The 14,121-nt window shown below is 36.9% G+C and overlaps 1 protein-coding gene across 1 annotated transcript; it reads right to left on the reverse strand.

Annotated features, from left to right (window-relative positions):
- Positions 1-1,070: 1,070 nt before the first annotated feature.
- Positions 1,071-7,649, reverse strand: TMEM244 (transmembrane protein 244; the record flags this gene model as incomplete). Its single annotated transcript, XM_084202885.1, has 6 exons — positions 1,071-1,165; positions 2,090-2,134; positions 3,611-3,736; positions 4,789-4,862; positions 5,384-5,469; positions 7,617-7,649. The coding sequence occupies 6 exons, from the start codon at positions 7,647-7,649 to the stop codon at positions 1,071-1,073; spliced, it is 459 nt and encodes a 152-aa protein (XP_084059011.1).
- Positions 7,650-14,121: the final 6,472 nt, after the last annotated feature.

A 14,121-nucleotide genomic window follows, 5' to 3' on the forward strand; every position in this document is an offset into this window, starting at 1 on the left:
ACTGAAACTTGATTGAAAATGTCAAAACTTGCAATAAATTTAAGATTTTGATTAGATCAACAGGGGACTGATTCTTCAGAGGCATTATCTATTTAGTGAGATTAAGGCAAATTCAACATTTAGAACTCCTGTGCAAACAGCAATTTATTTTTCCTCTTCTGAACAATCTGCAGTTGAAATCCAATATTCATATTCAGGACTAAGTGGCCTTCTCACTATTTTTCTGTTACAACTTTATTATGATTAAAGACATAATGAGTAAATTGAAGCCACTACTACAGTTTGTTGTTTTTAATTACCACTCCCCATAAACTCCCACTTTGGCCGCAGGTGGCTGGGGAAGAAAGAGGGGTATGTAGGAAAGCGTGTCAGTAGCATTGCCTTTCCCCCCTTTAGCACAGCCAGACAGTAAATGGGTCATCAGTGGAAGTGAGAATAGCCTGAAGCTTTTGTAGAAAACATTTGTCTGTAGCACCCCTGGAAGCAAAAAGGGTGAACCCAACATTAGGGATTGCATCTCTGCTTCCCCTTGGCTTGGGCAGCTTCTAAGTGAGAGCTTTAGGATGGAATGAGGTGCAGAGATATGTGCCCTCCAACCATTCTTCTTTGCCAGGAGTTTATCAGTAAAGGCTGCTTTAAACCTACACTGATTTATGCCAGATAAGGTGACTTTAAAGTTTTTCAGTGCTTGTGAGAGGTCAGACAGCAGCCTAAGTTAGAGTCAGCATTTCATAAAATACAGCAGATAACAGGCACCCTGAAAGCATTACATTCAAATAAATGTTTTCCTTCTACTTGGAGGATTTTGCAGGAATGTTGCACCATTGCTCTAATCCTCCTTATGTCTTCTTGGTTTTTAAAAAAGAGACAGTGTATCTAATTACTTGATTAAAGAAAAATGTACTTACAAAGCTGAAAGTGATGAAATTGCCAAAAAGCATAAGATACAAGAGGTCTGGTAAGCTAAATATTAACCTTAAATTAGACAGTTGCTGACTTCATTTTAATTGCATTGATTAATGAAACAATAGAATTCACATAGATACATAAGCAAGTTCTAATACTCCTTTTCAAAAGTCATCTAGAATTGGGTAAATGAAGTTGTCTTTGAACAAGCAATATGCCAAAATCTGTCCTCCACAAATCATTGAAATTACTCCAGATCCTGAAAGAAAAGATATGGTTGTTTTGTATTAATTTTTATAGTGGAATACAAACTTTCTGATAAAACTTCAAGCTGACATTCATTTTATCTTCAATTTAAAAAACCCAAAAAACAGCCCTCCTACTTAAACATTTTACCCAAGGCTTTAACTACTTACAAAGATATCAGCCTCCACAACTGCTAATGCAAAATCTGTTGTAGGACTAGGAATTTTTTTATCTCTCCCCATCACTTGGGAATTTATTGCAGTGGTTGATCCTTGTTATCCATAATATAAGAAAGAGGAACAGAAGCCAGTCCTTTTCCCTTAACTACTGTTTTTCAAGATAATCTGCTTTTCATGTAAAAATGTACGCTTCTAATTTTACAGAAAATTAAGCATCCAGAAATGGAGTTTTGCCATTCACTTAGAGGAAATGTGATGACTGAAATTCATCTCATCTTTCATAAGTACTTGTACATAATGTTTCCAAATCTTGCCTCTGAAGGTACCTGGTTTTCTTCATTGATTTTAAAGGGTATCAAGAAAGGCTACAACTTTGGACAACTGTCTTTCAGACACCTGAATTGTGATACATTTCAACTTATTACAGGTTAAATAAGTCATGATTAAGTCCTGACTAATTGAAATTAGTCAGGACTTAATCATGACTTATTTCAAGTCATGTGTCTGCAGTTTGTTTGCAAGACTAATGTAAGATGTGCATATTCTGGCCTTAAAAGAGATTTTTCTAAGGTGAGGCAAATCCTAGTACAGCTTTATTTACCGCTGTTATTAAAAAATTATGAACAAAATGCCGGTACTTCTTCTTTAAATGTTGACAATTGTCAAATTAGTGAGGCAACAATTCATGTTATAAACACTAATTTTCTACTAAATTCTACAGATTTTAGCAACATAAACTTTAAAAATAGAAATTATACCTAATGCCAGCCACCAGTGTAACATCAGGGGAAATTCAGACATAACTGCAAGAAGAAAAGTAGAAATGTAAATTTTAAAACAGTAAGAGTGGGGACAAGTAAGCAATGCACTGTGGTATCAAAGGTCTGCTTAGTTATGCTTCATAGATTTTATTTTCTACCTATATTGAAATGACAAATGGCTTAGGTCCTGACCAGCACCTGTCCTGGCCACACCCAAGCTGACCCACATCCCCACTGTGGGATAGCTGCAGAGCCATTCTCTGACCCCACATTTCCCCCAAAGAAAGCTGACAGGGGCATTAAAGGGGGCTGAGAAGTGCACTGCATGTGCTGACAGCTCAGGGTCAGCCAGCAGAGGTTTGGCTGGGCATCTGAGGGAAGCAATGATAAATCTGGGGCTGTTGGGACATCAAGGCACATCATCCAATATAATGACAGAAGCTAACTCCCTGCAAAAATGATGTACAAACAGGAGGGTTTTGGTAGCTTTTGTAAATTCCTTTATTTACATACAAAAATTATTACTGAGGAATAACAGTAGTTCAAATTCCAGAAAACTAAATTTAGTAGGTGAGAAATTATGTTTAATTTTTTAAGATAAAGTCTCTGTTGGTCACTAGCTTAATTTGTTAGGGAACTGAGGAATCTCCCACCTGTAAAAAGTGCTAAAAGACAAATGGGCAAAGCAATGGAAAATGAAAGACTAATCTCTATACAGTAGGGAGGGTGTCCTAATTTGTCAAAAATATTTTCCTTTTTCTGCATTCTAGAATAAACATTTTAACCTCATTGTTTTAGGAGGAAAGAATCTTGTCTGACCCTACATAGGGTCTGGCAAGGATGGAGTTAAAATATATTTCCTAATTAGCCATAGAAGCATTCTGCTAAACAGCATGAGAAGAGGGAGCAGATTACTAGGTGCTGGCAAAAAGAGATGATGGGTCTCATTTACAGCAGCTAATTCTTTTCTTTTTCTGTCCTTTAAGGGGTAGAGTTTCATGGGGGAAATGCGTTGCTGTGGCAAAATGCTTCATTTTCCTCATTGAGATTTAGTTCAAATGATCTGACTTAAAACCTTTGCACTGACTTTGCTGAAGAAATACTCCATTTTTACTCTGAAGTTGAGCTAAAGTGTTAATGAGTAGTTCTTAAAATATCCAGACATGAACAACTGTTAATGTCTTGTTTTGAGAAAAAAAAAAAAAAACAACCACATCTCCCAGATGCAGAAATTGTATCTAGCCTGGATCTGTTTGATACAAATGGTTAGAATATGAACAAAACTTCTGATTTTTTCCAAAGAATATAATGGTTGAAAATTCTGCAACAGATCCAGAATTAAGTTTAAAATGGGTGAATTTAAATAGAGGCGTAAGTCAAATGGATGGAAAATAGAGATACATATGTATTTAGCTTTAGGGAAAATTAAGTTAGTCCAGTAATATATTGGATGAATCCTAGTGGATTTGTCCTTCCACTTGTGATACTATGCAAATATTTAGCAATAAACCTACTTACCGACTGAAGTTATGATGATATGAATAATAGTAACTGTTACAGCATAGTCCCAAACCCATTCTTCCACAACCAGAGCAAACAGCAGGCCACAAAGGAAGAAAGTTATTTCCAAGGATATCACAAGAACTGCAAAGGAAAATAGGATATTTTCACCAAACACGGTTTTGAAAGACTTCTTATATTCCAAACAATAGCACTAAGAAGATAAAATACCTGAGATAGTGATGCGTTTTCATGGATGGACAGAAAGGAGGATGCAATACTAATTGCTGGTATGAAATAGCTGCTGTCTATTCACATATATGCTGCATTAAACTAATAAAATTTGGGGGAAAAAATCATGTTGAGATACAGTAATTACATTTGGCTCTGAAAAGTAATTCTAATGGAATATGCTTTAATTTTTTTTCCACTGGCATAACATAAATGTTCTTTCTTCATCTGAAATCAGTATTAACACTGTACAAAGTTCCATGCATTTTTATTACTCTTTTAAGCTTCGAACCAATTTAGTTTCGAGCTTTATGTATTTTACTGACAGATTATGAGGTTTGCTTTTGAAAACTAGATTACAAATCTGGTAAAATTTTATGTATGCATGTAATTTTTTAGGAATTGCTGTTTAGGAAAAAGAATATATTTTGAGAGCTTCAGAAAAATTGCAGAAATTTGTTTTAGGATATATAAAGATACTTTTAGGGATTGAGCTACAATCAAATTCTGATGTTTTAATGCCCACTGTATTCAAGCATTACCAAAGCAAAATTGCCATTAGTTGAATGTGACCCATTTCTCTGATCTGAATCCAGTGATTCATAAGAAATTTGCTGCAGTAAGAAAATTAAATTAAACGACTTTGTAAAGGAACTTGATGGAGAATAGGTAATTGTTCTGCAATGAAAATGAAGCATCCTGGCAAAGCAGGACATTTTCTTCTGATGATGCAAGATCAGAAGAAGAACTCAACAAAAAGCCTAAAAATCACTTGAATTTTAAATAGCACTACAGAAATGAGAAGCGCTGGCAAGATGCATAAACATTTAATTGCAATGTAGTTAAAACACAGAAATCAGTACTAAAACAGCTTTAAAATACTATCCATTGGAAGACATGTTTACATCCATATGCAATATAGTTTCTTGAGTGAGGGGGAAAAAAGATAAAGAAACTTCACTTACCTAAATAATATGGGTTAATCCATGAGGGATTTGTTTTAAAATCAAAAGGTGCCAAACCGTCCAACATTTTAATCCTGTGGAAACAAAATGAATAAATTTAAACAGAGAGTTTTAGTATTTAGTATTTAGAGTTCAGATTAAATGACATATTACGAGTGTTTTTCAATAGGATAAATGGAATATTATGGGTTTTTGCAAGCTCTCTAAGTCCCATTCTAAGTTTTGGTTTTGCCCTTGCTCACTTCTATTTAAGATATTTGGTGCTATGCATGATAATCAATAACTTCCTGGGGGGATATAATTTGTCTTTTTCATTGACTATAAAATCTTTATTTTCCTGTCATTTTTTTCATGTCATCTTTTCTCTCACGTTCATTAATTTACATGGTGTAACTGCAAGGTCAAATATTAGAACCAACATTTTATATTAGTTTTGAGTCTCCACTTGCCAATTTGAAAGAAGGTTCAGCTACAACAATTTGACTGAATTTGAAAAATTATGTTCTTCAGTCTGGATGCTTCCTTTAAACAGGCATATCTCCACCCAGGGGTTTCAGTATGCCAGCATATCAGACTAAAGACAGGGAAATCTTACCTGAATACTGCAAAGCATACAGAGAGGACCACATAGTACACGGTGTAGAAAACTATTATGCATATCAGCAGGTTCACCAGAACAACCTGCAAAAGGGAATAAAACAGTAAAACCTAAAGCCATGTTAACATCAGGCATTCTCAGAAAATAATTTGAGATTTCTATCAAACATAATGTGAAAAAGGTTTGTAAAATAAAATATTTAGGCAGAATTTTTGCTGTTGCGGATTACATAAATGTGCTAAAAGCTCTTTTGTACATTTCAGCTCCTAATGTGTGGCTGTAATGTATGGCTTTTTTTCTACCATATATTGTTATATACCTATGATATATACAATTTACAAGTGTCCCTAAAAGGAGAAGGACATTTTTTGATGGTAATTAAGAAATTAAGAAGGCACAGAGAAGAGACTCAAAAGGGAGCTGTAGCTAGAAATGTTTGGGGTTTTTCTTCATTAGGGCTACAGCCCTAAAGAGGTCAATCTGTTTAGCTCCAAGGGATGATTTGATTATGATGGATAAGTGCCTTCACAGAAAATACCAGGTACTTAAGGGGTCTTTAATCTTTCAGAAAAGACACAAGAAGTAAACAGCTACAAGTTCTAGCGAGACAAATTCGAAAGATGCAGGAAAGACGTCTTGACTTGTAAAGGGAACAAACTCCCTTCTGAAATAACAGCTCTTACTAAGCAGTAGTAGATGCTTCTGAGGATGAAACTTCAACTCTAACATTCATTTCTGGCCTCAGTTCTTTGAGTGGTTGTGTGGTAGGTAGTGTATTTACAGAAGCATCCAACATTGACAGAAGTGGGAACACTGTGAATATATCAAACCACCTATTTTTATATTGCTAAATGTTGTAAAGTGTTCAATATTGAATACTGCATCTATCTCCCACAAAAAGAGAGACCAAAGAGCTTTAGTTTCTAATGCAACAGGAGATAAACCCATCATGCCTGTAGAAACTGGTATTTGTCAATAACAAAAAGTGCAGGACTATCTAAATCTTTTTTTTTCCCTACATCAAAACAAAGCCAAGCAAAAACTGAGAGCTATTAATCTCTTCAGCCACATTGTCTGTGGGCTAAATACAGCTCCTTTGCCCTGTCTGTATTCTTATTCTAAATGAAAATTGGCCAAATAACCCACTTGATCCCTTCCTTTCCACAGTGCATACCATGACTGCAGTAATGATAATCAACTACAGTGTCCCATGCAAGTTTGGCAACCATGCTGCCTCCTACTCCCCTGAGCATAACTTCAAGCATTGGAAGTTTAATGTCTGGCACATTTTTTGGTGAATTTTTTTGTGTCATTGCTCTGGGCAGCTGCACTTTGCCTGTGATTCTCCTTTATTCATTGCCCCTCCTCTTGCAGCTGCCTCTGTGAAGCCTTATCTGCCCTAGATGGAGATTGGTACAGTGGTAAAAGTGGGGAGAGAGGACTGGGGGGAGAATCCCCGAGCTGAAGGAGTGCTGTGAGACGATGACCTATTGACCTGTAATTACAGTAGGTGAATTACCAGCCTTGAAGTCAGCGACCAACTTTGTTTGGCCTCAAAGGCACAGTATTTTTCTCTTTGTACCCAGAATATTCCTAGTCCCTGTCTTAGGGATGTAGTGAGGCATTAGCTATGTGCTTTGCTTACTTGAGTAAGCCAAGAAAATGCGCACAACATGAAAATAAAAACACTGAAAGTTTTCCAGTTTTATCACATTCTACCTCATTTTTTTTAAATTTGACCTTGCCACAGAAATTTAAACATACTTTTTTTTTTTTTTTTAATCTGAGAATACTTTTTATTTTCAATCTATTTTTCCCCTTCTAGATCTTCTGGTATTTCAAAGCAAAAAACTCACAGGTTTAAATCCACGGGATAATTCATTATCTACAGGATTATTCATTATTTGTCAAAATAACTTGAAAGAAGAATTTTAGGAAATCACTGGTGACATCAAATGTAAAATTTTATGACACTTCCAAGAATTTTATCTCATGAGTGGAACAACATCACATCTTTTGAAATCCTTTTTATAAGATGTACTTTGCAGTACTTTCTGCCAGCACTATAGGATAAGTATCTTTTTAATTTGGGAGTTTTTAGGAAGAGAACATTGAAGAACAGTCTGGAAGAATGAAAGCAACAGCTCATTCCAGCCCCGCAGCAGTTGTCTAATTCTCTAATACTATCTGGTGACATATACAAGACTAAAAAAAACTCAATTCCCTTTACCTTGGTTTCAGCAGTTTTGACCTTGAGAGCCATGGACACATGATGAGTGAAAGGAAGTGCTCTTGCTATATTCCATATGCCAACTTTAGCAGGAAGAAGCAGCTGGTTTTCACCCCAAAAACCACTCTAACGGGTAAGTATAGGACAGGGTGGGGTGAGGTGAGTTGATTGGATTAAACTGAATTGAGACAGAAGACATCTGTGAGCTGCATGTAAGCCGCTAAAGAGCAAAGAGAAAATCCTGCTTGCTCTTGCAATGTTCATACTTTTGGAGCTACAGTCAGCCAAAGCACATCTAAAACATAACTTGGCTATTTAGACACAATATTATTATTCTTTTCCGCCTTTTATTTGCCTTTCTTTCAGCATTCATGTGATCACAGTTCCTTGGGGTTATTATAACTTCCTACTTTTAATTATCTTTTACATTTTCTAGCATTAATTCTATTGACTATAGATGTGGAGTGGTACATTCTTCACAATGTTCTTTGCTAACATTTTTCTTCTGACTATCACTTTATTACATCAAGTATAATTCACATTAAATTAGGCATAATTAAGTTAAGAAATTCCAGACTTGTGTTATGACTCTTTTTTTCCTGAACTGTATTTTGTTCCTTCGGTAGAATGAAATTTAGTGTGCTTTAGAGCACATCCAACTTCTAGTGAGCAACTCCTTAATGGATTCAAATTTGACTTTTTACAGGCACATTATGATTCAGTATGCTGTATTATTTGGAAAAAGAAGATGCTTCTGAAACTAAACCAAGAATGAACTTCTTTTTTTTCTGCTGACACTAACATAATATGTGCAAATTTCATTAGGTTTTTTTATGCCTTTTTAGTCATACAAAATAAATGTTATCTGCTCTAAAATGCAGTCTGCACTCGGCAAACAAGAGCTTTCACTCATAGATTTGATAGCTCCAGATTGTGAGTACTGCCAGGGAAATTACTGGTAGTATTGTGTGAAATTCCTTTCTGTGCAAAAACGCTAGCATGAAAATCTGTACATCAGTAAAGTCCTATTTTGGGGGCTAAAGTGATGACAAAAGAACATACTGAAACAAAATAAAAAACCCTCAACTAAGTTGCTTGAACAGTTGCAGTAGCAAATAAATAAAGAAATATTTGCTTTAATAATTAAAAAATATTTGGAAAGGAACAAAATTATTCATTCAAAGAGCACACCATCTACCCCAAAGAATCAGCTGGAAACAGCCATGACCTAAAATTAATCTTTAGAAACTTTTTCAGTAGCTATAATTAGCAGGATAATTGAAAAAGTAGTGGATTGCATTAATCTCAGATAAGTATTAAACACAACAAGAGTTTACATTCACTGACTTCTTCACAAAGGATGGATTTAACCAAAGATTGATGATAGAAACAAAATCAAAAAGTTTGACTGAAATGTAATTGAAGCTGTAGGCATGGATTTGTTGGGCAGACCAAGAGTTCTTCCCATTCTTCTTGCACAGTTGAAACCTTCGAAACCTTTACATACTTTGAGAGAACAGATAACATTTCTGTCACACCTTTGCTTCAAGATCATAAACACTTAAATTGTGGTAGCCCAGGGAACAGGAGTAAATCAAACTTGGAAGTGGCAGAAAGTGTGTGTGACCCAAAATACTGACTAAGTCACTGAGTAGTGAATGTTAATTATAAAGATGATGCTGTTAGCGACATGCTGAGATAATGGAATAATGGCTTTTTGTATTTCTTATTTTCTTAAAATTTACTGGATCAGCTGCAGGAAAAAATGGCAACTCCTATTCAGCAGAGAGAGACAAAAGAGAAGTTTTAATGGAAGTTAAAATAAATTGTCTACTCTGGTTTCAACAAGCCTTACTTTTAAACACAGACTTTTTTTTTTTTAGCCATTACACAATAGAATTTTATTAGTAGTGTGAGGAAAAATAGTACTCCATTACTTTTGAGCCCCTGGAGTTGGTGCTAGTTTGCTTTGTGGAAACCTACAGAAAACAGTTCCTTGGATAGGATATCAATACCTGACCCTCACATGCTTGACAATTGTTAGTAAAAACTACTTTTTGACATTGGCTCTACACATATACTCTCTTTGTAGTGATATGAAATGGACAATATCCAAGATACATCCAAAAAAACCTAACAGCAGAAAATCACAGAATGGAGCACACCTTCTGAAAGTAAAATTAAGGATACTTCTATAGGGCAGTAATTCTTTTTAAGAGTATGAGAATGGCACCTAATAGTACCAGGGCAGTACCTAGTTCCTATCTGCTACCTGTACCAAAACAAAAAGTCAAATGTAATAATGAACCGTGAAGAAAATTTTGTAAAGCTTACAGCTAAGTTTGCTGCCTAAGCTTATTATTTAGGATTTGTTTATCTGGTTTTTGGCTTTTTAAAGAATGTTACCATTTATACCCACAATTTGTGATGCTGTCAAATAGTATTGCAAAAAAAAAATTAACAACAGTTTGAAGAACTGTATCATACATCAATATTACAGGAATATCTCATGGAAAAGAACAGGTAATTTGTGTTACTGTTAAGATGGTTGTTTGCACAACAGCTCTGGGCCTTAAAAAGTAATGCTAGACCAGGACTCACATTTCTTAGGTAATCCCAAAACTTGAAAAAACTTTTAAAATTAGAGAAATTAATAAATTCCAAATTTTAGATTAGTTTCGTTTAGATTTATTGTCCTGAAATCTTTAAAAAAATAGAGCTCAACCAAATGGTTGCAGACTGGATTGTGTGGTAAGAAATTTTTAGTTTATTGGAGGATGGCATCAAAACACGTGTACTCTGTCTCCATCTGCTGATAGGGAAGAACTACACTTACATCGTGTGTGAGGATAGAAGAGCTTGGGAAAACAAATGGTGGCCACTATTTTTGTGTCTGCAAGTGATTGGCAGAATCTGTCAATGCAGGGAATGGAACCAACATTTCTTCGCTCGGTGCCATGGCTAAACACAGCTTGGCTGTGTCCCACCGAGGACAGCCCCTACAGTTTGGCACTGGTCACACATGGTTTTACACTGATTTTACAGCCTCAGCGTGACAGCTTGACTCCCAGATGGGAGCAGACAGAACCATGTCAGGTCTAGACTCTCCCACCTTGAGCATTAAAGCAATTTGCTTCTTTCCTTCTTCAACCTCTATTGCAGATGGATACATTTTAAGAGGTGAGACATCTGAGAATCAGGTGGAAGCAGGAATGTTCTTTGTACGTTCTATTTTTGCTTTCAAGTTTTGTTGAATTGCTTTTAACAATGCCCTTATTCCTGGTAATATTATCTAAAAGAACTTACAATATAATTGATTAAATAAGAGGTGAATTTTAGGAACTTTTAGCTTCTGTAAAGTTGTCTCCTTGAATTTCTCTGTTAAAGCTTACAAATTCTAAAATGCTCATAGCACTAAGAGAATTGAACTCAAAAACTGATATAATTCCTTCTGACTAGCAAACTGAAAATGAATTGGATTCTTTTTAGAAATAATTAACCCCAATGAGCTACTTGTATCTAAGGAGTTGACTTAATTAATAGCAAAAATAGTAAACATCTTTTGTTTTGCTGGCACTGTTGGCTTCATGAACAAGTTCAATATAAAACTTGAAAGTATTGGCAAAGAAACCGATTTAATAGGCTTTATTTATTCAAACTAGAAATTAATTTTATTGTTTGTGAATGGTGTGGGATTGATAGAACTGAAAATGAAGTCTTCTGTTTATCCAGAGAGAAGCTATAACATAATTGCAGCAATGTAAACTTTCCACTCTGGCCCCACTGTATGTCTAAGAAGAAAGTTTAATTGTCTGTATTTAAAAAAAAAATAAAATAAAAAAAAATCAATATTTGTCCTTTCTGCTGAGAAGTTAACCTGCTGACAAGCCTATATTTTGAAGATATTCTGGCATTTCCACTAGTGTTTGTGGGAATTTTTGATAAGTACAGTGAAGCACTGAAAAATCCCTTTAGGACGAAGCCCACAAAAACTGAGGAGCTGTGAAATTGCTGCTATGGTTAGAGGAAAATGCATCATGTGGGATCAAACACTTGGAGATAGGAAAGGCTGCTGCACCTCCATGCTTCTAAGATCAAACAGTAGCCAGGCTGTGTGTAAGCACACACACAGAGCACATATATATGTGCATTCACATCACATATATGCATACATGTACATGCATACATGGATACCACAGAGCACACACACAGACAACACCCGTGGTCTCATTCTGCTCCTGTTGCTGTCTGAGTAGGTTGGGAGCTCATCAGTGAGAGATTTATATGTATTTATACACACAGAAAGGCAGCTGTGACCCAGCTCCAGAAGCTGGATCAGCACACTGTCTGCCCAGTAGCTGGCATCTTGATCCCAGTTTGTCCAGTTGCTGAGACCAGGACATACTCACCCCTGTGACTGCAGCCCCACTCCAGTTTCTGGCCCAGACTCTCACACTCAAACACACTTTGCCACACTTCTTCCTTCACCACTCCCCTAAATCCCTCCTTATCCAGCCTTTGGTTCCACCCTTAAACACCTCATTACAAACACTGGGCAAACCCAAAAAACACTCTTCCCCTGCATCCCATACTGTGTCCCACCCCTTTAACCTGGAAGGTGATTCAGAGAGAAACTCCGAGTAACTCATCTTGATGGGTTTCACACCTGGGCAAAGGGGCTGAAGTTCTCTTGACAAAAACCTGGAAGGTGTTTGCTCCTCACAGCTGTAATTTGTGTTCCCACCTGCCATTGAATGTCAGAGCTCCCCTGAACTTGCAGAGATGGATCAGTGGCTCTCCTTGACGGGCCTGGGGTTAGTCTGGTTCTGTTTGAGCTGCCTCTGACACTGTCTCTCACAGCTCTCTCTCATGGGTATGCCAACGGGCTGTTACCCTCTAACAGCTGCCAAGCCTGGTTCTCCACCATTAAAAAAAGCCAAAATCTAGCTGACAGGATATTGCAGGTGATTTTGGAATGGTTGAGCAGTTAATAGGACCATCAGCTGATCCAACTATGAATTGTGCACCTTACAAAAATCCCAGCAAGTAGCCACGCACTGTGTGTATACTGGTACACACCGGTGCCATGGATGCTCCTGGGCCATGAGGCATGGCAGGAGTGCTGTGCCCTCACTCCAGCAGACAGAGTGGCTGCCCACAAGCCATGTGGGAAGCATGACCAGGGCCTGGGCCATCCTCCCTGGCTGTGCTAGCCAGCAAGGACAAGAACCTTTCCTGTTACTATTTAATTCAATGTGCCATCCCATTTCTACGCCCATGAATGTTCCCAGTCACTGATTCAATTTACTGTGGTGGATGTAGCTGTCATAGATGTCACTGTTTTAATTTACTGGGGTAGTTGTAACTGTAGAGCCTCTACAACATGACCTGTCTCGTTTTCGTTTGTTAAAGGAATAGCAATATGTGGCACTAATAAATGATCTCTTTTTGGGGCTCTTAGGAGACATACTGGGATTGATTTGGCATGGAAACTGAACTCCTTTTTTCATGTGCAGAAGGGTACCTTCTGATTGAAGGGCTGATTCCGGCATGGGCAAGGTAGCAGGAAGAAATTTGCACTGCCAATAGGTATCATAAACCTGTTAATTTACAGCTGGGGGATTGCTGGGGAAAGACTATTGGGACACCTACGTGTTCATATGTTTCCCTTTGCTCTCTGAAGATGGAGTTCAAATACACCTGCCTCAGTGCTTTTCACCAGGCTCTCAGGATTATGCAGTAAATTGTTGTGCATGCATTTTGTCCTGTTCGTGGAGTATGCTTTTTCTGTTTATCAGTACCTGGGGAAAGTGATAGTTTTAGAAGGAGCAAGCTTGTGAGAAAGAGATATGTGTATAGAGGAGTCAGGATAAATGATGTATTTTCCCATTACATTGAAAATGCCACAAGTTTGTGATTTTTGTTATTTGCCATCCTTAGTTTGAACTCATCCTTCTAATACGAGAAAATAGAGGAATTCTAAATCCGATCTGTTGTGGAATAAACAACATCCAGGGTGAATTTCCACCTGCACAATTTTCTCATTTATCTTGATTTTTCTGCAGTCATATTTACACTGCATTTGCCTAGAAAATAAAAACGTGTGCTGTTGAAACAACTGCATTACTCACTCGCTTGAGTTTAGCAGGTTTGAAAATGAGAGTAGAGATGGTGCTGGGGCATTGTCTCATTCTAGAGAGAAATTTCTCCCATTTACAAGTAAAAAGGTACTTTTCCCAACCTTTTACTCCAAAAGCAATTTTGAATCTTCAGGTCAAGCACTTTAATACATCAGACAGCTTCTGCTCTCTGATGTTAGGTTACACCTGTTGCATTTCATTATCATCTGTTCAGCCCTAATTACATATAGACAAACTCATTCACTTGACCCTGTTGACCCTGCCATTAGAACTTTAATTAACTCTTGTGACCATGATTCATGGCCCAGAACAGAATGCAAGTCACTTTATCACAACTAGATTGGTAAATGGGGCTAAAGTCTATT

This window comes from Fringilla coelebs, assembly GCF_963513975.1.
Source record: "Fringilla coelebs genome assembly, chromosome: 3".
Classification (NCBI taxonomy): domain Eukaryota; kingdom Metazoa; phylum Chordata; class Aves; order Passeriformes; family Fringillidae; genus Fringilla; species Fringilla coelebs.